Raw genomic sequence first — 25,766 nt, 5'->3', positions numbered from 1 at the left:
TAGGCTGGGATCTGCATCCCTGAGGGTGCTCCAGGCCAGCTTGGACAGGACTTGGAGCATCCTGGCACAGGGAAAATGTCCCTGCCCATGGCAAGGGGGTGGAATTAAGTGATTTTTAAGGTCCCTCCCAACACAAACAACTCTGGGATTCTGGGACAGGATTCCTTCATTGGAAAAGGGATGGTGGGGCTGGACATGATGGTTTATAATTTGTGGATTAATTACACACATCCATGGACAGCAGATGGGAAACAATTATTGCCACAGGAGAGCTTGGATCCTGAAAGCAGATGTGGGATGAAAAAGGAATTAGAAATACCCAGTGATTTGAAGCCCATTGGTGACCCCTTCTTTGCATGTCCTGAGTGCCAAAATCCAATTTCTTAAAGAGAGATTGGAGTGAGAGAAACTTCTCAGGCTGTCCGTCAGGCTCTCCTCTCTGCTAATAAATCCCTCAAAAACAAATACCTACATGAAAAGGGTAAAAAATTAAACTGATCTGGCCAATATCCAGCAGCAAAAATTGCTGAGGGGGCCCTTGGTAGAAAAATGTTATGCAAAGGCCCTTCTGATGATGGGAAAAGGCCACTACTAAAAACAAGGTAAAAATTAAATAAATTTAAAGAAGGTAAAAATTAAATAAAAAATAAAGTAAAAATTAAAATAAAAATAAAGTAAAAATTAAATAAAGTGCTAAAAATAAAGTAAAAATTTAATACATTTCTGGAAAAAGAGGAGAGGGAGAGGAGGAGTCCTTACCTTTCCCTTCAGGCTCCTTTGGGCCATGGCAGATGCCTCAGCACATAATTTTCTTCTTTGCAAAACAGGTGCAATCTCTGGACAACACTTTAAGCTCAGCAGCACTTGCCAAGTCAGGCAGAAAAACTTTTATTTTTAAGGGCAGACAGCACATTTTGATAATTGAGCCTGACCTCCTTTATAAGCAGGGCAGGAGAACAAATTTTTACATTAACCCCATTACTTTTCCCTCAAGCAGATCATGCATTGCAAAAGAATTCTGTCGTTTCTCCCAAGTTTTGCATTTCAACCTCCCTGCCCTCACATTTTTGAGAAGATTTGCTCTGTTTGTTAATAATTCCCAGTGTCAATTTTGCTTTAAATTTTAATTTGAATTTTATTACTTTAAAATCTTTAATTATTTTTTAGTTTTTTTTTCCCATCTCCCTTCTAGAAAAGTGGATTTTCTATTCCTTTGCCTGCTGAATGACAGAATCCTGCTTCCCAAGATCAGTTGGAGCCTGTGAGACTCTCAGGAACAGCTTGGTGCCAGAGCAAAAATGATAATTTAGAGGCTGATTGGAGAAAGTGGAGACTGAATACCAAAGTTAAATCATGTCTCCTGGTACATTAATCAGCAGGGGTGTGTTTATTCCTTTTCACAGGCAATTTGTTGGCACAATTATTCATCTTTGCTCAGTTTGAAAAGCTGGAGGTGGGATAAATACCTGTTGTGCAACCAGAAATAGATGGCCAAGGCACAAAAATTGAAACAAAACCTCCAGTTTCTAACTCCTTGGGAGTGTGCTGTGAAGAGTAAAGCCCTGTCCAACCTGGCCTTGGACACTTCCAGGGATCCAGGGGCAGCCCCAGTTTCTCTGGAAATCCTGTGCCAGGGCTCAGCATCCTCACAGGGAAGAATTTCTTCCTAATATTCAATCTAAACCTGCCCTTTTTCAGCTTAATGCTATTTCCCATCATCCTGTCACTGCATATGAAAAGTTGCTCTCCCTCTTTTTAACAAGCTCCTTAAAACATAAAGGTGAGAACAAACACATGGAACAGCACAGAACATGGAATTATGCAGCTCACAGGAGCCTCAGAAACCTCAAACCCCATCCTAGCTGAAAAATAAATGATAAATAAAAAAAAAATTACTGTGATAAATATTTGCCTGGAGTCCAGGGATGGACAATCCCCATCCCCACATCCCAGCAGGGCGAGTGTTTCAGCAGTGGAACATCAGAACATTCATTATTGATTTCTGCATCACTTGTGTGGTGATTCAGCAGTGAACACATGGAATTTGGGGTGGTCTGAGGAGCACATGGGACCCAGGCCCATGAGTGCTTTGGCAAAGAGAACACAAAAAAAATGTTGGAAGGATAAATTCTACACATATTTATCTGTGTTTATGTGCAGATCTGAACAGACATATCTTTTAATACAAATATATGAATATACACCTATATAAAACCACATTTATACCCTGTCAACCCCCCTCCCCTGCCCCCTGAAGCTTTTAGAAGCAGCATTTAAGCTGGAAGCTCTGAAAGAGCTGAGAAATGAGAGCCCCACAGCAATCAAAGTGAAATTGGATTTGCCCAGTGAATCATCTGCAGTAATAAACACACATAAAACAATGGCAATTTACTCACATATTAACAACTGTGCTGTCAGGGCAGCAAACCTCTGAAACCCATAAAACCACCTTGCTGTGGGAAAAACAGGGCTGCCCAAGGCGGGGGTTCCCTTCTCCCAAGGAGATGTGTGGAGAAATTCCAATTTCCAGCTTGCAAATGAGGAAGAGCTTTTGGGATACCTCGGCCTAAGTGAATTTTGGTTTTTTGTTCCTGTTGGAAAACCATTCTCTGCTGGGTTTGGGGCTTTTGGGGGTGTTTTCATGTGTTTCTACGAGTTTTGCGAGTTTCAAACACCTGCTCCAAGCTTCGGGAATGGGAAGACTCCATTGACAAGGAGAAAGCTCATGGTGTTCCTCTCCTAATAATTCCAGCTGAAGCCTCCTGGCCAGGGATTGGGCTAAGATTTGGGTTTTTCTCTTTCCAAAACCACTCTCCTGCCATAGCTGAACTCAAATTCCTGATCCACCCCTTGCTCTGCCAGCTTTTAAAGCAACCACGGATCTGCCAGGGGAAAGCAGAGGGGGTTGAGCAGGCAGTGCTGCTGCCACTTAAATATGGTCACATTTCAGTGAGATTTATCAATCATCTATAGCCCTTGGGGATATTATTTTTCTTTTTTATGATTTTTATGATTTTTAATTATTTTTAATTATTTTTAATTATTTTTCTTTTTTTTTTTCATCTTGAAAGCAGCTATGGAGGAAAGAAGAGTAAATTTCCAGCACAGGAGCTGGATCAGACCTTGATTTTTTGTGAAAATCCCAAATGCTTTCTTTTAGTGAGGGTTTTAGCAATGGTGAGCTGGACTGAAATGGGCTGAGTCCTCCTTGCCTCAGTTTTGAAGGCAAAAGAGAGGAGTGAAGAAAGTCCAGCAACCTCCAAAAAATGTGCTGCTGGAGGTTGTATTACAAAAAGTTAAATTGGAGATCTGGGTACAATAAATGCCGGATAATGTTCTGAGAAAGTGCATAAAACCTCTTTTTGATGTCTACAACTTTCCCTCAAACCCCAGGACATCTGCGACCCACCCGCATTGCACACAGGAAATCTTTAAATCTGGGCAAGTTTGGTTTATTGAACTGAACAGAACTGAACATTTTTGCTATAAACCTTTATTTTTAATGGCCTCCTGGGACCTCAATGTCATTTACAGTCTCTGATTTATCCTTCCTGGCCTCTTGGCAGGACTCTGTGTCCTGGGATGTCACAGGGGCTGGTGGTGGTGGTGTCCATCCTGATCTGACTTTTGGGGATACATTCAACCACAGTGAATATCCTGTGTCCTCTTCCCAAGAGAAAAGGAGGGATCAGACTTTCAGTTTCTCTCTGTTCTTTCCCCAACATTTACTTACCCAGCTCCCAGCCCAGGTCCTTCTGCCATGATCCTGAGCCACTTTTGCACATCAGGTTTTCTGTCCTATTTCCTGACATGTGCAGATGTCTTGGATAACCTAGAATGGCTCAAATGGCATGAAATGCTCATATTCAATCCAGAATAAATTATTTTTTTCTCTAATGGAATTTACAATGTCTCATTCACAGACACCTCATTGGAATGGAGAGGTTTTAATCCATGAGCTGAGTCTCACAGAAGGTACCAAAAAAACCCCCAAACCTTCTTGTCAGTGACCTTGGTGTCTCTCTGTGTGTTGTGAGTCCCCAGGGAGGGACCCTTAAAAGTCTGAAAGGGGAAAAAAAAATGGAACCTTTGTCACATTCACATTTTCTGAAAAATCTCTTTGCCCAGGGTCTTCTCCTGGGAAGCTGAGAAGCCTCAGAGAAAAGGAAAACAATTCTTATCTCATTTGCTTCTCCTGTGTTGTGCTCATGTGGAATGTGGTTGGAGATTGTTTACCCACAGGTGATTGTTTGATTGGTTTCATGTGAATCGTTTCTATTTAATGCCCAATCAATACCAAGCTGTGTCAGGACTCTGGAAAGAGTCAGTTTTCATTATTATCTTTTTAGCCTTCTGTCTGTATCCTTTTTGTATTCTTTAGTATGGTTTAGTGTAGTATTCTTTTATATAATATAGTATCATAAAATAATAAATTAGCCTTCTAAGAACATGGAGTCAGATTCATCATTACTTCCACCGATGGGGGTCCCAGAAAATTGAATAAACCTTTGCCCAGGATGGCTGAAGTTTCTTGGGGAACCTCTGGGGCATCTCCCAGTCCCAGCTACAATCCCTGTCCTGCAAAAAGATTGCAAAACTCTGTTTATTGAGGGACTGGTTTTCAATTACTGAGTGGTAAAAGAAATTTCCCAGCAGGGACTGGCACACAGGGATGGCAAAATCTTTTGATCTTGGTGATGTGATGGGGACTAAACTTTGGGTTTTCCATTTTTTTTGGGACTAAACTTGAGGTTTCCATTTTTTGGGACTAAACTTGAGTTTTCAATATTTTCCCCTCATTTTTGCCTCTGGGCAGGGAAATGCAGGGTGGAATTTTGGCATGGGTGGGCTGCCAGTGTGCAGAGGGAAGGGACACAGAGAGGGCTGGACCTTCCCAGAGCTTGGCTCATTCTGAGTCCCCTCTCTGAATTCTGAAATTCAGAAGGGATAGAGGGAAAAAAAAAAAAGCCAGCAGTGAAATATCCCTTGAAATATCCTCCCAGCTGACAGCAATTGCTGCCTCAGGGATTTCTCAGCTCAGAGATTATATAAACGTTTCCAACTGCCCTTGATGGGTTTATCTGTCACCAAGGCACATAATTGCTGCTCTAACCCCTACAGACAGATGCAATATCTCATGGTGATGAGTCCCCCCTTTCAAAAATGAGCCATGAGAAGAATTACCTGGCTCACTGGGTTCATTTTGATAATTGGGTTTGATGTCACTTAGTTCTTGTACCAGGAGAGGCAGTGAACACTCACTCACTGCTTGTCTTCTCCCCAGCACTGCTGGTTTTACAGACCTGGATGATTCTCAGTCATCAGAGTGCCATTTGATTTAAATGTTCCTTGGATGGAAACTGTCCTGTAGCTTTGGTCCATTCTAAATCCATTCTACCCTTTTTGAACTAAATAATCCCAAAAGCAAACAGGAGTCAAATTAGACATATTCAGAGGTGCAAAGATATTTTCAAGGTTATTTTCAATCTCTTCCAGTCTCCATTTCTTCCCCCAAATAATTTTCACCTCTGGCTGCTATCAAATATTGATCCAGTGTTTTCATGCTAGATCTCCTTTTGATTTTACCTTTTGCCTTTCCCTTTCCAATCTAGATATGCATCATATAAATAAGAATCCCAGAATGGTTTGGGTGAGAAGGGACCTTAAAGCTCATCTCATTCCACCCCTGCCATGGGCAGGGACACCTTCTACTGTCCCACGTTGCTCCAAGCCCCATCCAGTCTGGCCTTGGGCACTTTCAAGGATCCAGGGGCAGCCACAGCTGCTCTGGGCACCCCATGCCAGGGCCTTACCAGAATAGCTGGGAAGAATTTTTTCCTAATATCTAATCCAAACCTGCTCTCTAGATGTGGCTGGTGCAATCCCTTCATGCCTGTGTGTCAAGAAACTGAGAGTGTCCTCTCCTGACTTGCTTTTATCATTAATTCTTCCAAGTGGGAAAGATTATCCCTGTGAAATTGCAAAAAAAAAAAATGTCTTAGAGAAATAAGCAAGAGTGGATAATTTTCAGGCTTTTCTTCCTCCCTCCTTTGTCCCCTATAACCCTCGTTTTAAAAATCAGACACAGCAACAATTTACAGCAACGTTTTAGACAGGTTTGTGCATTTATTTGGTACAAACAAACAAAAATATGTGCATTCTGTTTCATAGAGCTTACATCAATCTGGCAGAAACCTGAAACACAAAACAGAATTACTCCAGCTAATAAATACATCTGGGGATGAAAAATAAAAATCTATACATAAAAAATTCCAACGTTCTGCTAAAGAAAATGTACACTTATATACACACTGTAAACAATAGTAATGCAACCCAGCTGCAGCCCAGCTCAGGCTGACAGGGACCTTCCTTCCCTCGTGGACCTGGGAGAGTCCAGTGACACAAAATCTCATTTTGCCCCCCAACCCTTGATTCCTTGGAGCAGCAAGGTCTGGGAATGCAACTGTGACACAGAGCCAGTGCAATGAGGTGGGATCTGATGGATAACTGAGGTGCAGGTGCTTTGGGAAATGGCCTGCCTGGAGAACCTGCTGGAACAGGGCCATTCCCTCAGCTGGTCACACCCTTGTGGATCCAGGGAAATCTGTGGGATTGGACTGAATTTACCTCCTGAAAGTCTGAGCCCCTTTTTCCAAACTTGGGAGAGCTTGGAAATCAGGGGATTCGAGGAGGAATGCTCAATTCCAGACATTCAGGTCATATTTCATACAAGATTTTCCTTCCTCCCTGCCAGCAAAGACAGCCCTGTCTCCTCCAAAGGAAGCTCTGCATGAGCAGCCTCAGAGTCCAGTCCTGGCACAGCTTCTGATGCAAGATGCCAAATGAAAGCAGGGTGAAAACCAAGAATTTTGCCTGAATGCAGCACAGCAGAGCTCAAGGCTTTCCTACAGCTCCTTCCAGGGCATGTCTTGGGGCCAGATCAAATACAGTGAGTAACTGAGCCAGAATTTGGGCATTCATGTGTGTGTGTGTGCCATGTGTGTGCTTAAACTGACTTTATTTTCTCCCTTGTAGGTCTGTAAAGACTTGGGATGGACAGGCAGGAAACCTCCAGACTAATCCTTTTTTCCTTCTCAAAAAGCTTTCAAGGAACTGGAGGCTGTAAATATAAATATTTCAATACTGGGAAAAAAAAAAAAAGAAAAAATATATTGAAAAGATCAGGGAGAAGTGTAAGCAGTAATACCAGCTCATTTATGGGAATGCACTGCTTGCCAGCATTTGCTAAATATTCATTTATAGAGGGATGTTTGCCCATTTGTAGGGGAATGCCTGGTATTTTGGGAATGACACATTTATATAAACACAGCGAAGTGTGTCTGTCTGCCTGTCTGTCTGTCTGGTCAAGGGTATCCTCTCCCTGCTCCCTTCTCTGCCACATCCCCAGTGCTTCCCATCAGGATCCCCAAAACACCCAGGAAAACAGTGGCAGTTGCAGTCCTCACACTAAAAAAATGACTTTTTGTGCCACCTCATCATCACTGTAAAGTCTCAATTCCCTTCAAAGCCAAATAAATAGGGGAAAAAATTATTTCCCCAAAGAAACTCCCATTTTTTCCCATTTTATTTCCCCACAGAGCTGGCAACCCCAGGCTGGTTTTGCAGAGCTGGGGAACATGCAGGTGGTTGTGAGTCTGAGTTCAGTGTAAGTGCTGGGATTTGCTGCTGGGAGGAAAATATCTGGACAAAATCTGCTGGTATTTGTACAATAATTGGTTCAGTTTCTCCTGCATCAAGTAAAGGGTGTTGAGACAGGGCCAAGTCCAGATATCTTGTCCCAATATGCACTGCACAAAAGAGTTAAAAAACAAAACAAAATTCCAACTTCCCTCCTGTTCTGTTTTCATTTAATGCAAATCAGAACATCAGAAAGAAAGGTGACATTCTCCTTGCTGTGCCTGGCAGCCTTTAATCTTCCCACCCTTGGTGGGATGAGCTGGATGTGCTGCAGGCACTTCCATGAAAGGGTTTGAGGGGCAGTGCTGGTGTGGAGCAGTTTCCACCCAGCACACGTTCAGTGCCATGTTTCCTACCCTCAGAACTTCCCATTCCTGTTTAGTTCCCTGGCCTGAGGCACTTCCCCTCAGATCCCTCCTCTGCCTCCATCACCCGCGTGTCTCCTGCTCATGGCTTAACCTGATGGTGGCTCCTTGGGGCTCGTTATCTGGAGTTTGATTAAACTACTCCGAATTTTGGAACCAGTGCCTGCAATCCACGGCCAAGCAGAGTTTGGGTGACCATGTCCTGAGCTTCCTGGTCAAGGTGGGCTTGCCATGGCTTCAGCTCCTGGAGTTTCCTGGAGGAGGCCGTGGTGCCCTCCTGAGAGGTGTTCACACAGGGAAAAACCCACTTTAATTGTCATTACTTAAACACAACCAAGGCAATTGTTGGCAGCTACCAAAAGTTGGATGTATCAAGCATGTGGGAATTCCTTTGGGAGAAGGATCATGAGTGTGACCCTGACTGGGGAGAGGATCCCTCTCCTTTAGGGAGCTCCAGCTGCACCTCAGCTCCACTTCAGCTCGGACTCTATGGGCAGAGGAAATGCAAATTTCCCAACTCAGCCATCCCACCTTTCCTGAGCCACAGCATGGGCTGGCTGAGGACCCTCGTTACAGAATCACAGAATCATTATGGTTGGAAAAGACCTCTTGGAATCCAACCATCAACCCAGCACCATCCATTCACCATCAAACCACCTCCTCCAGGGCCATATTTGCAGTCTTTTGAACGCTTCCAGGGATGGTGACTCCACCACTGCCCTGGGAAGCCTGGTCCAGTGTCTGGCCACCCTTCATAATATCCTGCCTATATCTTCCCTGGCACAACTTGAGGCTGTTTTCTGTTGTCCTGAGTGAAGCCTCTGGGATGCATTTTTTTATCCTGCTTTTTTTGAGAAAAACAACGAGAGCAAAGAAGGGGACAGGGGGAGGTTTGGGGGTGACTGACACCAAAAGGAGCTGGTTTCTCTGTGTGTCACAGATGGATGTCCACTAAAGCAAGGTGGGTTGCAAGTGTGAAATGCAAAATGCTTCACAGGATGGAATTAGAGGAGAGAGACCTGCACACCCCCTGGCAACAGTGCACACATCTGGAATACTCCTCTGGCCTAAAACCAGGTGATGTGGGAGGGCCAAAGCTGTGGCCACTGCAGAGATGATGACTGAGAGCTGGGATCCCTTCACCTTGCTTGGGAATACCCCAGTCTGCTCTCCCTCCAAAGCCAAGGCCTCATGTGGATGTCCCATTCAGGACCTCCAGGATCCCAACCCACCCACATAAAGGATCAGCTGCCAGCTCCTGCTTGGCAGGGCCCTTCCTGGCTGCTGCCTCTGGATGGAGACATGACCACATGTACTAAGGCAGGGTTGGCAACTTTTGGGATTCAACCTTTCCATTAGGTTTCACTGTGGTGTTTTTAAGGCAAAGGAGACATCCTGGTTTCCCTTAATTGCACAGCTTCTTCCAAAGCCAAAGACAGCCATCCACCAGAGGAGACAGCTCTTGCCCTAAGGTCATATCCACACCTTCTCCTCCTGCTGTGGCTTGTTAGAATGGGATATGCCATTGGCTCTAATTTGAGGAACCCACAACCCCACAGAAGGGGCTGAGCTCCACGTGGGGGATGCTTGGACAACCTTTGGGCAACTGCATTTAATACCTGATTGCTGCTTCCAGCCTGCCTGACAGACCCACAGGTGGTATCCCTCCATGTTTCTTCTGGATACCTCTAAAGAAACCATTGACAGCTGCCCCAGAGGCCTCAAATATCTGTTTCTCTCAGCCCACAGCAGTCTGTTAAGTCATGGGTTTGGTAGTCGATGGTTTCTGTGAAATCATGAGGGATCCCAATCGAGACAGACTCCACCTCTGTCTTGTAGGTGGCTGTGGCCACCCCTTTGCTGGATCCCCCCCGGATTTTGTTGGAAAGGCTGTTCATCTTCTCCTTCAGCTGGGTGGACGCCGGCTTCTGGAAAGGCGTCAGCATCTTCCAGCCCTTGAAGCTGAGCGTTCGCCTCTTACTGCCCCTCTCCTGGAAGGAGGAGTTAAATATGAAGGAGCTGTTCAGGGTGTTAATCCTGGGCCGTAGGTCAGTCTCTGAGTCCTGCACTGAGCTGTTGATGGAGGCCCCTCTCCAGTGGTGGTCGTAGACCCTCCAGATGGGCCGGCGCCGCCGGCGGCACTGGCACTTGAGCAGCCGGATGAACGCGCGCTTGAACTCCTTGCTGGAGCACGGGTAGATGATGGGGTTCACGCAGCTGTTGAAGTATCCCAGCCAGAAGATGATCTTGAAGACGATTTCCGAGGGCTTCAGGGACGGGAAGAAAGAGCCTTGGGAGAGATTGAAAAGAACATGGTTAGAGAGAGTGGAAGGGTGTGGCGGAGTAACGCGATGAGGTGTCATGGGTTGACAAGGAGGTGAGTTTTCTTGGGAAGTTATAGCCAGGCTTTTCTGGGACCAGTTCTCTGAGCTTCCTGGAGGATGGTTTTCCTCCAGAAGAAAAAGCCTTGGGAGAGATTGAAAGGAACATGGTTAGAGGGAGTGGAAGGTTGCGGTGGAGTAAGGTAATAAAGTGTCGTGGGTTGACAAGGAAGTTACAAGGAATTTTCTTGGGAAGTTATAGCCAGGCTTTGGCTGGAACCTGTCACAGACATCTTTTATGAAAAATCCTTTCCTTAGGATTTTTCCTCCTGAGAAGCTGGGAGGCCTCAGGAACAAAATGTAAACAATGGTTATCTGCTGCTGTGGGATGCAACAGGTGCATCTGTGATTGGCCCATGTGGGATGTTTGTCACAGTCCAGCTGGCTCGGACAGAGAGTCCGAGCCACAAGACTTTGTTATCATTCTTTCTTTTTCTATTCTTAGCCAGCCTTCTGATGAAATCCTTTCTTCTATTCTTTTAGTATAGTTTTAATATAATATATATCATAAAATAATAAATCAGACCTTCTGAAACATGGAGTCAGATCCTCATCTTTTTCCTCATCCTAAGACTCCTGTGAACATGGTCACAGAAACCAGTTCTCTGAGCTTCCTGGAGGATGGTTTTCCTCCAGCAAACAGCCCAGGGAGCCTTTATGTAGTGTCAGTCACAAAGCCGGTGGTTAATCCAGTCTGGAAGAGGGGAGATGTGTAGAAAAGGCTGATGGTGTGGTGGTGGTGAGACCCTGGAACATGTTTTCCAGAGAAATTGTGTCTCCTCACCCTTAGAACAGTCCAAGGCCAGGTTGGATTGGGTTTGGAGCAACCTGGCCTAGTGGAATGTGACTTCCAGGTAATTTACTGCCTCCAGACATGGACTTCAGCATAAAAGTACGGCCACAGGCCTGTCACTGGCACTGAGAGAAATGCAACACCCCTTCACCTCCTCCTCTTGTGTATTTTGGGTCATCAGTGTCACACACCCTCTGTTCAGATTCTGTGGTGATGCTAAGGGAGGCTGTTAAATTGGCTCAGACAATATCCACTGCCCCAAAGCTTGTCCTTGATACCTTAAAACACTTCTGTCCACCCAGTCCCTCCTTATGTTTTTGCAGATTTTCCCGGTGTTTTTCTCGGTGAAAAAGCTGGAGATAATTTTTTTTTGAGCCAGAAGATGTCAGTGTTGCTCCCACATGGCCTCAGAACAGCATTCCCCACTTGGATCTGAAATAACTTTCTGACTCAGCCTTAATTTCTTTTAATTTTAGCTCCAGATGACAAATCATGCCACCATGTGACTGAGCGTTAATTTGTATTTTAGTAAATAACATTAACTCCAGATATCATTATTATTTTCCCCGGTGCTCCTAAGCCTGGTGTCAAAACAGTAAAACAGGTGCCAGGAGCCAGAAATTCATGACTGACACTACATAAAATCTCCCCAGGCTGTTTGCTGGAAGAAAACCATCCTCCAGGAAGCTCAGAGAACTGGTTCCAGCAAAGCTTTTGTACACCCATCCCTAAAAAGGGGAGAAATTTCAGCCAGACTCAACATTAGGTACGTGGGCAGCTCCACCACGGCTATGTGGGAGAGCACAGACACATCCCAGCATTTTGGGCAGGCAGAGCAGATTAAATATCTGCTGAAGGCCCACCCAAGGCAGGCAGGAGCTCAGGCTGGCTGTCAGTGTGTGCTGAAGGGGGCATGGAATGAGGACAGTGAGCAGGACTGACATCTCTGTGCTGGGAAGACTCAGGGCCTTCCTGGAAATGGAGGCATTTGCAGCTGAATGAGCACCTGCTGCTGGTGGTGGCTTTGAATGGAGCAATGGGTTGGGTTGGAAGGGATCTGAAAGATCATCTTGTCCCAAACCCCCTGCCATGGGCAGGGACACCTTCCACTATCCCAGGGTGCTCCAAGCCCCATCCAGCCTGGCCTTGGGCACTGCCAGGGATCCAGGGGCAGCCACAGCTGCTCTGGGCACCTGTGCCAGGGCTCAGCACCCCCACAGAGAACAATTCCTTCCCAATATCCCATCCAGCTCTGTTCTCTGGCAGTCTGAAGCCATCCCCCCATAAATAGTCTCTCTCCACCTTCCCTGTCATCTCCCTTAACACAGGGCTCAGTTCTGTAGAACTGCTCTGTGGACAATGACCCCACCTTTGTTGTTCCAGATAAAAGGAGTTTATTCTCCTGGGGACAGTGCTGAGATTTCCAGGTGGGCTGTTAGAATCACCAGTTTTCATTTTAACCCCACCAGAAACTCCCTGAGTGGCAGCCAGGAGCTCTGAACCACCCCAGTGCTGCTGGGGCCATCCCCCTTTGCCTTCCACACATCTCCAGTCTTCACCCCACCATGGCTTTGACAATCCCCCTTTTTCACTGTGCCCCCCTCCCACCCCTCTGGACCTACAGGAACCATGGATGTGCCAGGAAATGGGACCTGGGAAGATGAAGGACTTCACTGAACATGCAATCCTGCTTATTCCCTTGTCAGGGAGAGGTTTCCTGCCTCAGTTTCCCCACAGAGAAAGGGTTAATGACCAGGAACTCCCCACAGTGTTGCTGTGAACCCTGTTTGCAATGTGCTCTGGGTTCTCAGAGGAGCTGCAGCTCTGTGGAGCATTTTGTTTTTAGCTTCAAGAGAGAGGAAAAGAAAACAAAAAACTATGGTAACAAAGCAAATAAAAGAAGGGTCTCTTTTTAAATTCAGCTGGCAATTACTGCTTGAGCCAGGCTACTTAAGAGATTGGTGCTTGCCTAAACAGCCTGATGGTTGCTAAAATAATAATTTCTATCTGGTGTTTAGCACTTCAGGGCACAATGCAGTTTCTGTACTATGTGCTTTGTCTTTTGCATCTAGATAGAAAACACAAATTGAAAAGGAAAAGAAGCTATGAATTCTCTGAATTTCAACTCTGGCTGGTTTTCACCCAGCGAGAACCCTGTGTACATATGAAGACAAGGGGCTCATTAGCATCCTCATTACCATGCAAATTAGCGTGCCCCTCAAAGGGACGTGTCCTGAGTGTAGCCACAGTTTCCTCATTTCCTCACCCTGGGATGAACAGAAACAGGCAGGGAATCCCCAGAACAGCTTCTCTGCACATGCTGGAGGATCAGAATCTTCTGATGGGCGCTGGGAGGCTGAACATATGAGGATTTGAGAGTTTTTTTTTAAGGAATGAGTAAAATTCTAATAAATCAGCTCTTGCTTTAATGTACTCAAATATGCAACAACACTTTGAGGGGTTTTGGGCTGGGCTTTGTGGCATTTTCTATATAAATAAGTGAAAGTCAGTACTGAGTGATGGACACTTGAAGAGCTCAGGAAACACAGAGGGATGTGTCCAAGGTCCAAAAATATGAGTAAAAGATGAATAATAGCGACACAGAGTGAAGCACCAGCACTTCAGTCTGTTATCTTGGTGTAAGAGCAATTTTTGGTGATCTGGCCCCAAAAGCATCAAGGCCAGTACAGGGCAGCATCAAAGAACAGGAAATATGATTTCTGTAGGATCTGTGTCACAATCCAATAGGAAACCTGGTCTTATTTAAAGAGGAACTTTTGCTGAGCACTCAAAATGAGTCCTCTGGGCATCCAGCTCAACACCTCATGGGGTGAGGTAGGAGGGGTTGGTGACATCCACCTTAGGGACAACCATCAGGATTTATCATAAAAAATAATGCTAGGGTCTTAACAGCCCATTTGGGGACTTTATTCCTTCCATCATTTTATAAAAAGATCATCCCACATCTTGCAAGATCTGAATCTGACAGAGCTGGGTCAGGGCAAGGGCAGTATGTCCTGTTGTAACCCTAAATAATTCCTGTTGTAACCCTAAATAATTGTCTTCGGGACCATTCAGAAATTAAGAAGGCTGCAGGTGAGCTCAGAAAAAGCCTGTTTGCAGCTTGCAAAGTGACTGAAGTTACAGACTAAGCATGATCTGAAGATGGAACTTCAGTTTTCTGGTGATGCAGAGGTCGAGCCAATAAACTATGTCTTCATACCAATTTTTAAATATTTTTTATTATTACTTGCTAATGTGTTACTTGTTAATTTTTTTTTTATTGTTACTTGTTAATGCTCATATATGGGGAAAACCAGGCAGGTAAAAATCTCTGGAACCATGGGCATAATTCCCAAAACTGTGATGCTCTGTGGTGGGTGGCAGTGGACGCAATCTGCCCTCCATGTATCCAAACACATATCCCATTTTTTTTTAGGTTGTTTGAGCTGACACAATCTCATGATCTCTCCTCCCCTGCCCTTCTCCACCCTGCCCTCCCCATGACTCACTGGAAGGTGATATCACTCGGATTGTTCAGGGCTGCTGGTCCCAGTGTTCAGAGCTCAAAAAAATAAAGCAAAACAAGGAAAAAAAAAACCAAAAAGCAAACCAATGCACCAATGCAAATGGAGCCAGTCCAACCTAAATTCTGGCCCTGGCTCCCAGTGTACAGCCAGAATTCATGAGCAGGCTTAGCTGGCAAGGGCATCTTTGCTGTAAAAGGTCTCTGCTTTGCAGCGTGTCCTGAATAGTCCACGGAGCAGGAATGCTGCAGACATGGGAGAAGTGGGAAGAACAAAGGGACAAAGTCCCAGTGCTGCCCCAGCTTGGAAATGCAAGGACCAGCAGGACTGCTCAACACTGATAAAGGTGTTGCTGTTGCTTGGTGTGGGCTTTGTATCAGGAATGAGCTTGCACAAAAATGGCTTTTGCAGAGCTGGGCCTTACAGTTGCCATCACAGGAGAGGAGAGGTGAAACCTCCCACAGAAGAAATGGATTTTACAGGTGACATCACAGGAGAGGAGAGGTGAAACCTCCCACAGGAGGTGGCAGGTGAGCAGCTAAGAAGGGGACATGGCTCATCTCACAGCAGGTTGCTCAGCTGTGGATGTCCCTGCAAGCAGGAGGTAAAAATTGATTGGCCAAACTCGTGGAAAATTAAAAAAAAAAAAATTACCAATGTGCGAACCACTGTTTCTGAGCTAGGAAGCTCCAGAAATCCATCTGTAGGATCAGGACAGTGGTGGGGACAGGTGTGCCATCACCTCAGCTTCTCCTGGACATGCCTCAAAAGTTCAGGAGGGGATTGAGAATTGCCTTTGGAGGTACCAGAGCAGCAAGAAAAAAAATTGCAGCTGGTAGAGAAAAAGCCCTGGCATAGGAGGTACCACAGCTGCTCACTGTGGGTCCTCCTGGCCAAAGGAAGCCAGAGAATCATGGAATGGTTTGGGTTGGGAGGGATCATAAAGCCCATTTCATTCCACATCTTCCACCATCCCAGGTGGCTCCCAGCCCTGTCCAAGCTGGCCTTGGGCACTTCCAGGGATCCAGGGGCAGCCACAGCTTCTCTGGGCACCAGGGCCTGCCCACTCTCATACTCAAAAACCTTTCATTGTATCCAACCTAAATTCACCCTCACTCTCTTCCTTCTTTTTTTTCCTGACTCTCACAAAGTAAATTATAAGAACCATGAGCTGCCTCTTTCTGCTCAATCCCCAGCTTGCATCTCTCCTTTCCAGCTCCTTCCTGGGCCCCCAGGATGGACAACCTCCCTGGAGCAGCTGCCAGGCTGTGGGAGAAGGGTCTGGATTTTGGCAAGGACTTCTCCCAGTGGTGGGACTCAGATTCTGACTGCTCCTTCCTGACCTTCTCCTCTGTTCTCTATCAGCCACCTCCACTGGGTATTCGTAGGCATACCAGGGCCCCTAGAGGGTTAACACCTCCTTGGTGTGCCTTGGAGTGCTCAGGGAGTTCACTGCCCTGCTAGGATGGATCCAAGAGCTGCTTGGCCTGGGGAGGAGGACAGCGTGTTCACAGCCACTCCAGCATTTTCCCTGGGGGACGATGGCATTGGGATATCGGGTGGAATTCCTCAGGCCTGTCAGCCCTCCAGCCAACCCCATAAACAATGTCACAGAGAAGCAGCAGCTTCCCCATGAAAGCCCCAGTGAGCTGCCTGCTTGTCTCCCTGCTGCCTGTGAGTCCAGTTTCTGCATCCTGGTCTGGCCCAAAGAGAAGCAGGGAGAAGTCACCACTCCCCTGACCACTGCTGACCTTCCAGGCAGTGTTTTGTCCCAGGTCATGGTTGGAGAGGAGCTCCTGGGGAGCTTCTGGCCATGCCAAACCTGGTGTGTGGGGAGGGAGGGAAGCTTTAGGTGTGATGGAGATCAGAGAAACCTTTGTCTGGCAGATTGCAAAAGGGAGGAGAAACCAATCAAGGGCTCTGAAAAACACCAACACTCTCAAACAGGATCTCAAATTTGAGGCCTGAGTGTGGCTTTTTGTCGCCACATTTCTCTTCCCAGAGAAAAGCAAGGCACAATTCTTCCCAAGAATATTTCTGAGATTCACATTCTCTGAACCTCAGAGGAAGGAAAAACAATTCTTATCATTTGCTGTGCCTGTGTTTGTGCAAAATATGAAGATCATTTACCCAAAGTGATGGTGTTTTGTTTCCTTGGCCTACCAGGGCCTATCTCGGCTGACAGTCACCAAAGTCAGAGCAGTCGTGTGCAGAGTAAAGTACTCAGCAAATCCAGTTTTGATATAATGTAACATAATGTAATAAAGTATAAAATAATAGAGTATAATAAAGTAATTAATTAACCTTCTAATAAGATGGAGTCAAATGCATCCTTCTCTCCCCTTGTGGGGGATCCCTGCAAATACTATAGTTTGTGTGTCAGCAAGAGGAGGATAAGGAATCAGAGCCTTGCTCTGGTCATTCTCTGTCAAATTCAGGGCTCCCAAACCTGTCTCCCAATATTTAGGAGTATGGTCCTAGTGATGTCCCCAAAACTTTTCTCTAAGGTGCTGCACATCAGTAGGACTTTTACCAAAATTGCCCTTTATTCCCCTCAAATATTGGAGATGATCTCAGAGTAATCCTGGAAATTTGGACCACTGGTGGGAGTAATTGATGTGAGGGTGTTTATGAGGCATCAAATTTCCTGAAAATGGTGGCTTTTGTGTGAATCACCTGCCTGAGCTGAGGCACATGAGCAGGTCCTGGGGCTCCTCTTACAGTCACTGTCTTAGAGGGCAAATTTTGTGATGAGAGTGGGGTGATCTATCTCATCCTCAGTATAAGCCACAGGGCAGATGGATCACAGCAGTTTCAGATGACTGGTCTCAGACTCCTGGCTCATCACAGGCATCCAAGTTTACTCCTGATGGATTCCACCCTCAATGTCATGATCATCTGGTGGTCTGATGCTCTCTGAGAAGGTGTCAAAGCTTCCCATGCACCCGTTTCTCCCCTGTGTGGGACAGGACTTTGATCACAGGGAGAATTTCACCAGTGGAAGGTGAAGTGAAAAGCCACACAGGTTTCTCTACACTGAAGCCACACAGGTTTCTCTACACTGAAGCCACACAGGTTCCTCTACACTGTTCCCTGACAGAAACTTCACAACTAATTTCAAGAATTGTGAATACTGTTAATTTGCTTAGCGTGGTCCAGCCAGACCCCTTCAGATAAATTTGGTCCAGGAAAAAATTTACTCCAGAGCCCATCCTCAAAAAAAATAAAAGGAATTGGCTTTGCAGCCCCCCAACATTGCCCCAGCAGACTGTGCTCCCTTAACCACCTCCAGATGCCCTGGTGCCACATCACAGGGCAGGGAATGAAAAGCTTCTGCTCCACCCTGCAGATCCAGGCTGGTGGGATGCCACACAGACCCCCTGCTTTGCCAGAGATCCTGAACTTCACAAGGCAGGAATTACACTGTAGGACCATGGGGGCACTGCGTGGGGCACAGGACAGGCTTTGGGCAAGATCCTGTGAAGTATTTACTCTGCTCTGCTCTGCTCTACAAATCTTGCTCCAGGGCTTGAGATCATAAACTGGCTTTTTTTCCTTTTTCTTTTTCTTTTTCTTTTTCTTTTTCTTTTTCTTTTTCTTTTTCTTTTTCTTTTTCTTTTTCTTTTTCTTTTTCTTTTTCTTTTTCTTTTTCTTTTTCTTTTTTTTTTTGACATATAGCTGGTCTTAGTTTGATTCCTGAGCAAGTTAACTTTGTAATTTGCTGAATATTATTGGGAATGCGATTTTTTGATACGAGGTGAGGGGGACTTAGAGTTTTAAAATATCATAATGTTGCGGTGTGCTGTAATGTCCTGTTTTAGACTTCCAGGTCACCTCCCAGGTGTGCCTGTACCTCTTCCCCCTCGCCCCCTTGCTGAGTGAGTCCTGTCAATCAGGCTTAACATTCCCGCAAGGCGTGGTGTGGTTGGTCAAGTTCAAAGGATGCCCCTCAGGCCTGGGGGTCATTGGCCTGTCTGGGTGTCCCTCGTCCCTTGAGACCCTGCCCCTCTCACCTGGTTGGTGGCTCACCTGTCCCTCCCCTCCCCCTGTCCCTGAGCTTAAAAGGTGAATCAAGCCATGCGGTCGGCATTCTGTTGGAGCTGTTACTACGATTCAGGTCTCTGTAACCATGGAATAAACCTCTGGATATTAAACCCTCCAGCAGAATCCATCTCCTTTCTCTTCACCATCGCCTGAAGCCTTCTTCCTGAGGTAAACGGAGTTCCTAACAAGCCTGGACTTGTTCAGTGCCCAGCTGCAAACACCAGCAAGCCAAGGTATCTCTGGGGTGATACACCGCAGTTGCTGCCTTTGGCCCAGCAGCAAGGGTCAGACTGGCCCAGGCACAATCTAACTGGTAATATTGGGATTCCTATTCCAATATCATAATATATATGAAACAAAATAGAGGTTTTAGAGCAGAAACCACTTCTTCTTTACTTTATTCCTTCTTCTTCATAAATTTAAGTAATAATTTAAAGTAATATTTAAAGTAATATTTAAGTAATATTTAAAGTAATATTTTGTAATTAGACAAAAAAGTCCACATTTCAGACTTCAAGTAATTGGTTATTAAGTTAAAAGTAAAAATAATTTGTGTCATTTCTCAATTAAATAGTTTAACCTTAAATGACTTTATAAGAAAAAATAGTTAACCATTTTGTACCTTGTTAATAAAAGACTAGAGAACTCACTGCTGTGAAAATATAACGTAGATAAGAAATAATAAACACCTAAGTTTAAACACAAACGATCATCTCAAGTACCTTCAATCCCAGCCTTAACAAAAGTAAAAAAAAGAAACGCTGTTTAACATCTCCTAAGTGAGCTGGATGATGGGATCAGTTGTATCCTGGTGAATTTTCCTGATGACACTGATGCCTTGTGAAGGCTGACCTACAACAAGAGACTAGACAGAGCTAAAGAATAAACTAGGGATTTATTAGGAGGCCTCAATGGATTCACCTTGGGCAGCGAAAGAGCCCAGCCAGGGCTGCACCCCAGGTGAATCAAAATGGTCACAAAATGGACACCTGGTCATTGGGTCTCTCACTTTTATCTGTTTTGGTCCATTTGCACCTTTCAGTTCATTGTCCAGTTCCAGCTTTAGCCCATTCAGTCCCATCCTTCTTGTTTTTCTCTCTTCAGCCCATGGTGTTTGTGCTCTTGGGCTGAGATTTGGATCATTTGTCCTTGGTGCCCAGCTGGAGCAGGAATTGTTTTGTCTCCCTGCTCTGTGCACAGAGCTCACCATCCCCTCATATGAAACCCAGACCCACACACTAAAGCAGCACAGAATGTGAAAAATAGAAAAGCCAAAACCTGAGGCATCAATACCAAACAGAATGAGGAAGTTGACACTTCAGGAGTGGGGGCCACCCGGCAGGAAGACCTGCATCAACATGAGCATCACCAGCAGAGATGAAGAAGGAATTGTGCCACTCAGTGTGTTCAGCTTTGGTTCCCACCAGGCAAAAGAAATGTTGACAAGCTGGAGAGGGTCCAGGGAGTGGCCAGGAAGATGATCCAAGCACTGGGAAGCTGCCATGGGAGGAAAAGCTGAGAGAACTGAGCTTGCTAAGTTCTTGAGAAAAGAAGGCTGAGGGGGAGATTTTATCACAAAGAAATTGTGGCTCCCTTTTTACAAGGAGTCACCTGGAAAAGATGAGGGGTCATGGGTACAAGTTATTCCTGGGGATATTTCTATTACACACAATTTTTCACCGTGACAATCATTAGCCATCAGAATAATTTACCCAGGGAAGTGGTGGATTCCACTTTTAGGATTCAGCTGGACATGATGCTGGACCATCTTGTGCAGATCGTGCTTTTGCCAAGAAAAGTTGGACCAGATGGTCCTTCAGGTCCCTTCTAATCTGATATTCTGTGATTTCCATGAGTTTTCCCTGCGTCTTGATTTTTAACAGGAGCTCTGTGGACTCTACCCAGGCAGAACTAAGTAGAGGGAAGGGAAAGAATTTCTCACAACAGACCTGGGCTTGCAAACCAAACTCTGTAATAAATATTTTTAATGGTTAAGGCAATGCTTTAATGACAGAATTATAGAATGGTTTGGGTTGGAAGGGACCTTGAGGACCATCTAATTCCAGCCCATACCTCCAAATCATTCTGTTCCATCCTACTCACTTCAACACTGCCCTGGAATTGCCTTTTTGGCTGCTTGTTTCATCCTCCAAGAAGAAGGCCCAAGAAGAGCAGCAGGTTCAGGACACAGATAGTGCTGAATAAAGCATGGTCAACAGGAAGATGGACTTTGAAGTTAATCATAAAATTAAAAGGAAGATGAAGATGTAGGCGTTTGACATCTGACTTTTAGTACAGACTCCCTTAAAGGTAATATTTTTGCAGTGTTCCTTATGCTTGGGAAAGATATATGTGTGTCCAACTCCTTGCTCCTTGATTCACAAATAATTGCCTGACTCCAGCCCCAGAGGGGAGCTTAAAACAAATCTTAGAATTATGAGACTCAGCAAAAGGACATAAATAAAATTAATGAAAAGAAAAGACAAGACTGACCAGTCTGGCAAATCCAAAGGGAGATATCAGGAAGGTCCTTATTTACCAGATGCAAATGAAGAAAAAAAAAAAGTCTCCTGAGAGAAGGAAAATGTCAGGGCAACCGAGCTGCATGTCAAGAGCTCTTGTCCTGCTGTCTGGGCAGGAAGGAGAGTGGGATCCATGTGCTGATGTTGGATTGAGCACGGCTGAGATCCGTGCTGGGATGGCTCACCAGAGGAAACACGCTCAGGGCAGCCTTTAAAAAGAAAATTTCCATCTGGCTGGGGATCGAACAAACACAATGGCCTTGTGGGGTTGCTAAGCTCCCTCCAGGGCAGAGCAGAGCTTGCCCAGAGAGGAGCATTCCTGGGCCTCTCTGTGCTCCAAACTGGAGCATCCTGAGCTCGTGCTGTGCCCGAGCCTGGGAATCTCTTCCCTGAGCACACCGTGGGGAAGCACAGCCACGATCACCAGCTTGGGGAAAGGAAACATTTACAGGCAAGCTGACTTGCTACCATCTCAGCAGGAATAAGCCAGAGGTAGAATGTCTCATGGGCAAAAATCCAACAACAGGCATTGATTTTACAGGGGCAGTGATAAGATGAGGGGAGATGTTCTTGAACTGAAAGAAGAGGGATTTAGATGAGTTATCAGGAAGAAATTCTTTGCTCAGGAGGTGGGGAGGCTCTGGAACCACTTGCTCAGAAAAGCTGTGGATGCTCCTTCCCTGGAAGTGTCCAAGGCCAGGTTGAACAGGGCTTGGAGCAATCGGGGATAGTGGAAGGTGCCCCTGCCCGTGGCCAGGACTAGAATGAGATCTTTAAGGGCCCTTCCAACCCAATCCATTCCATGATTCCATGACAAACTGTTAATCCTCAAATTTTCTTGCTGGCTGGCTCCCTTATACTCTAGTTTTCCATGAACCATTTACCAGGCCTTCATGGACTGTCAAGATCTGGAGAGCACGGTTTGGGAATTACAGTTCCAGACTACTCCTTGCATTTATTGATGGTGATGCTTTGTGGTGAGCCCTCCAGTTGCCTTCTGCTGTTCAACTCCTTTGAACACCTTCCTTAAACCTCCCTTTGCAAGGAACTGTTGTTCTTTGGTAGCTTCTGCAAACACAAGTCTGGCTTCCACTCACCTCCAAGATAAAATGTCCCCCTTCTATCAAGCTGCCTCCTCCACTCTGCTCAGAAACACTGGGAATGCATAATTTTTTTTTCCCAAATGAAAAGGTAAGCTTGGGAAATCCTGTGGAAAAGGAATGGAGGGGAATGATTCTCAAGCAAGCCATCCAAGTCTTGGAAAAGTCACTGTGTTTGCTGGGTTGGGCCCAAGACCACTCTTTGTTTTTCCAACTCAGAAGTTCTTTTCTCTGCACTTGGTTTTCTAAGAATGTGAACTCACCCGCCCTGTCCTGTTTACAAGCTCGTAAATATGTAGATCAGATTTGGCTGCAGGGTAGGCCTTGGAAAGGCTGAATCCTGCTGGGAACACATGGCATTTTATGTTCAGCGAGGCCAGATCTGCGCTGCACAGAGGAAAAAGCCAATTTTTCATTGGGACCAACCCAGCTCAGGGGAAAAAAATTGAACCCAGCGCAAAACGCGCAAATCCCAACTTCAATTTGAAGCTTCACTTTGAAGCTCGGGGTGAGCAGAACTCACTGGGGTGGCTGAGTGTGGCCAGCACCCAACAGAGGTGACCCCAATGGTCTGGAAGGACCCTACAGTGAGCCAGTGTGGTGTCTGATGGCTGGGAATGCTGGGGAGAAGGTTGGGATGTCAGCGTTGGGAAACCGCGATATCGAGAGGAAGTGTGGGAGCTTCCTCGGCACATTTCCACCGTGCCAGCCCCCAGGGCTTTTCTGTTTGTACCAGAACCGGGCAGACAGGACGTCACTGGAGCCTGGCACTGCAGCCTGCGTCCCCTCCCAGCACTGCCAGCTCTGATGGATGCTGGACAGCATCCTCCAGAGAGCCGCGCCGTGGCGTCACGGAGGAAAGGGTGGGGGGAAACAAAAATGGATGGGGGAGGTGGGTATTTTCAGCTCTGATGAAAAATTGTGGCTGGTTCCGCAGGCTCAGGAGGGGTTATTCAAGATCAGCCAGCCAGCTTCTTATTTCTTTTCAGGCTTGGAGGGGAAAATCCTCCAACGCCTGCCCTGTTTCCGCACTCGGCTCCAAGGCACAGCCCTTTTGGCTTTACTTTGCATGGAAAAATCCACGGTTTCTCATCGCTCACTTTCTCTTTCTTGGTGTTTTTTCCTGTGATAAGAAGGGAAACTTAAACCCCCAAACCATATTTCCGTCTTTTGCCCCAACCTGGAAATATTCAGGGGAGATAGCAAACAGTTGCTCTGTCTCTCCCCAGCTCTGGAAGACATTTTTCAGCTGATATAAAGCTCTGAACACATTGCACTTCAAAAAGAGACATTTTCCCCCTCTCTCTCAGAAAACAATGGGTCAGTGGAACTGAGCTCCAAAAATATGTCAGGAGTGGTGAGATAACAACATCCTCATCACTCCCAACAGTTCCTGAAGCCCTTGACTTGGAGGGATAAATTCTCCTGTAAAATGATGCACTGATTGCCTGTGAAGGACCCCTCTTACATCTGTCTGATGTGACCACAGAATTGTGGAATGGTTTGGGTTTGAAGGGACCTTAAAGATCATCTCATTCCAACCCCCTGCCATGGGCAGGGATGTCACCATTAGAGCAGATTGCTCTTCTCTGATTGTTTAGCACTGATGCACTTAAGCCACATATTTTTACACAAGAGGCAAAAACTGGCTGCCTGGTTGTCTTTTCCAAAGAGCTGAGCCTGGGACAAGCAGAGAGACAATGCTGGGAAGGACCAAGAAAGGTGGGAACAGATGAACCATTACCTCTCAATGGTTTTGTGCAAGCTTTACAGCCACAGGGGTTTTAAGTAGGTATTTCAGGAGAGGGAATGCAAAAACCATGGCGCATTTGCCTTGTTTAAATGCCTGCACAGGGCAATGGGATCTCTGCTGAGGAGAGAAGAGTGTCTCAAAGTGTCTCATTATGATAATGAGCCTCTCTCTCCACTGACATGCTTCCTGCTCCATCTCAGCCTATTCCCATTTATTTTTTTAATTTCTGAACCTGAAGGGAAAGGATGAAGATTTGCATTCCATTTTTGTGGCACTTTGAGTACTGCCCATGAGATTCTGTCTGCCTCTCTTCCACCTTTTCCTTGGATAAACTGAAGTCTCTTTGCTCCCATGCTCAGAAATATGAGACATGGCACATGGGGTACTCTCCCTGCCTTGATGTCTAATTAGCTCTTGGATATTCAAATTTTCATGTTTACTTCTCATTCTAGGCAAGTGACTCTAGGTAGGCTTTCAAAGTCTCCTTTGAGAAAGTGCTGCTTTTGTGGACAGCCCTTATCAAGAAAGGAATCACCCCAGGAAATTATTATCTTCTCTTTTTTCCATCATCACCAAGTAGTTCCTGACTTGCCACCTCCCTCTTTGACATGTTCTTATTTCAAGGGAACAAAAACCCCATGTCATATATGACTGGCTCTGCTTGTGCACTTCCTCCAGCAGTGCTGTCTAAAATCTGGGGGGACACTGGGGGGGTCCCAGTTGGACCCCAGGGTGTCTTGGTCACAAAATCTTCAAGCAGAGCTGTTCAGCCCCCTCTCTGTGTGATGAATTTAAGGCTGGGTTGGGAGACTCTGCTCTTGCTGTGAGGCAGGACTGAGCTTGCCTCCAATGCAGATCCCTTACAAATTTCCTCCAGATATCCAAAAAGAGCAAATTCCCTGGCAGCTGAAGCCATCTGGCTCAGACAACACCACTGACCTGCTTCTTTGATATTATCAACCTGTTCATAATTAAATATTCTGTACTACTGTGTGAAGCTGAGCCATGTGATGATCCCTGACGTAAAGGTTGTGGCACAGATTTTAGAGGTTGTTACACACTGCACTCTGACTAAAATCATGAGCATTAAACATCAAAATATCTTCTGGACATGAGAGTTCCCAGCATCAACCCCAGTACTGAATCTATTAGCAATAATGTCAGTTCTGGGTCAGTATCTGTGCTCACCCTGAGCAGCAGCACGTGCGAATATTTTGGTTAAATGATTCATTGGAGGAATGTTTTTTCCTTCCAGGAACAAATGGATGACTTGCTCTTACAGTCCCCTCCCTCACAGAATGGCTGTCAGGGCTGCTGGCAAAAAGACAGGTGTGATTCACCTAGGAGCAATATGTCACAGAGAATTTACAAAAATAACTCTTGCTCAGATCATAAAATGCCAAGAACAGGAGCAGGTGAATGAGAACAAGAAAGTGTGAAAGATGGAGGTTACTCATATGGAAAATCACATCCTATTTCTGTGCCCACAGAGCAGAAAGGAGACTGAAAATGCTCTGAGGAGCTCTACAAGGCAACACAAAGGTCTGGAAAACTCAACTGAGATTAAAGAGCTTTGATGTATT

The 25,766-nt window shown here is 45.7% G+C and overlaps 1 protein-coding gene across 1 annotated transcript in view; it reads right to left on the bottom strand.

Annotated features, from left to right (window-relative positions):
- Positions 1-6,111: 6,111 nt before the first annotated feature.
- The window catches only part of ADRA1D (adrenoceptor alpha 1D), a 44,076-nt gene continuing 24,421 nt past the window's right edge, over positions 6,112-25,766 (bottom strand). The window contains exon 2 of the mRNA XM_059471083.1: positions 6,112-10,353. Within this exon, the coding sequence (XP_059327066.1) occupies positions 9,785-10,353 (569 nt within the window). The 3' untranslated portion in view covers positions 6,112-9,784. The remainder of the gene's footprint in view (positions 10,354-25,766) is intronic.

The sequence above is a fragment of the Ammospiza nelsoni genome, chromosome 4 (genome assembly GCF_027579445.1).
Source record: "Ammospiza nelsoni isolate bAmmNel1 chromosome 4, bAmmNel1.pri, whole genome shotgun sequence".
Lineage (NCBI taxonomy): Eukaryota > Metazoa > Chordata > Aves > Passeriformes > Passerellidae > Ammospiza > Ammospiza nelsoni.
The sequence above is the reverse complement of the archived record's forward strand: the minus strand, read 5'-3'. Positions and strand labels throughout refer to the sequence as shown.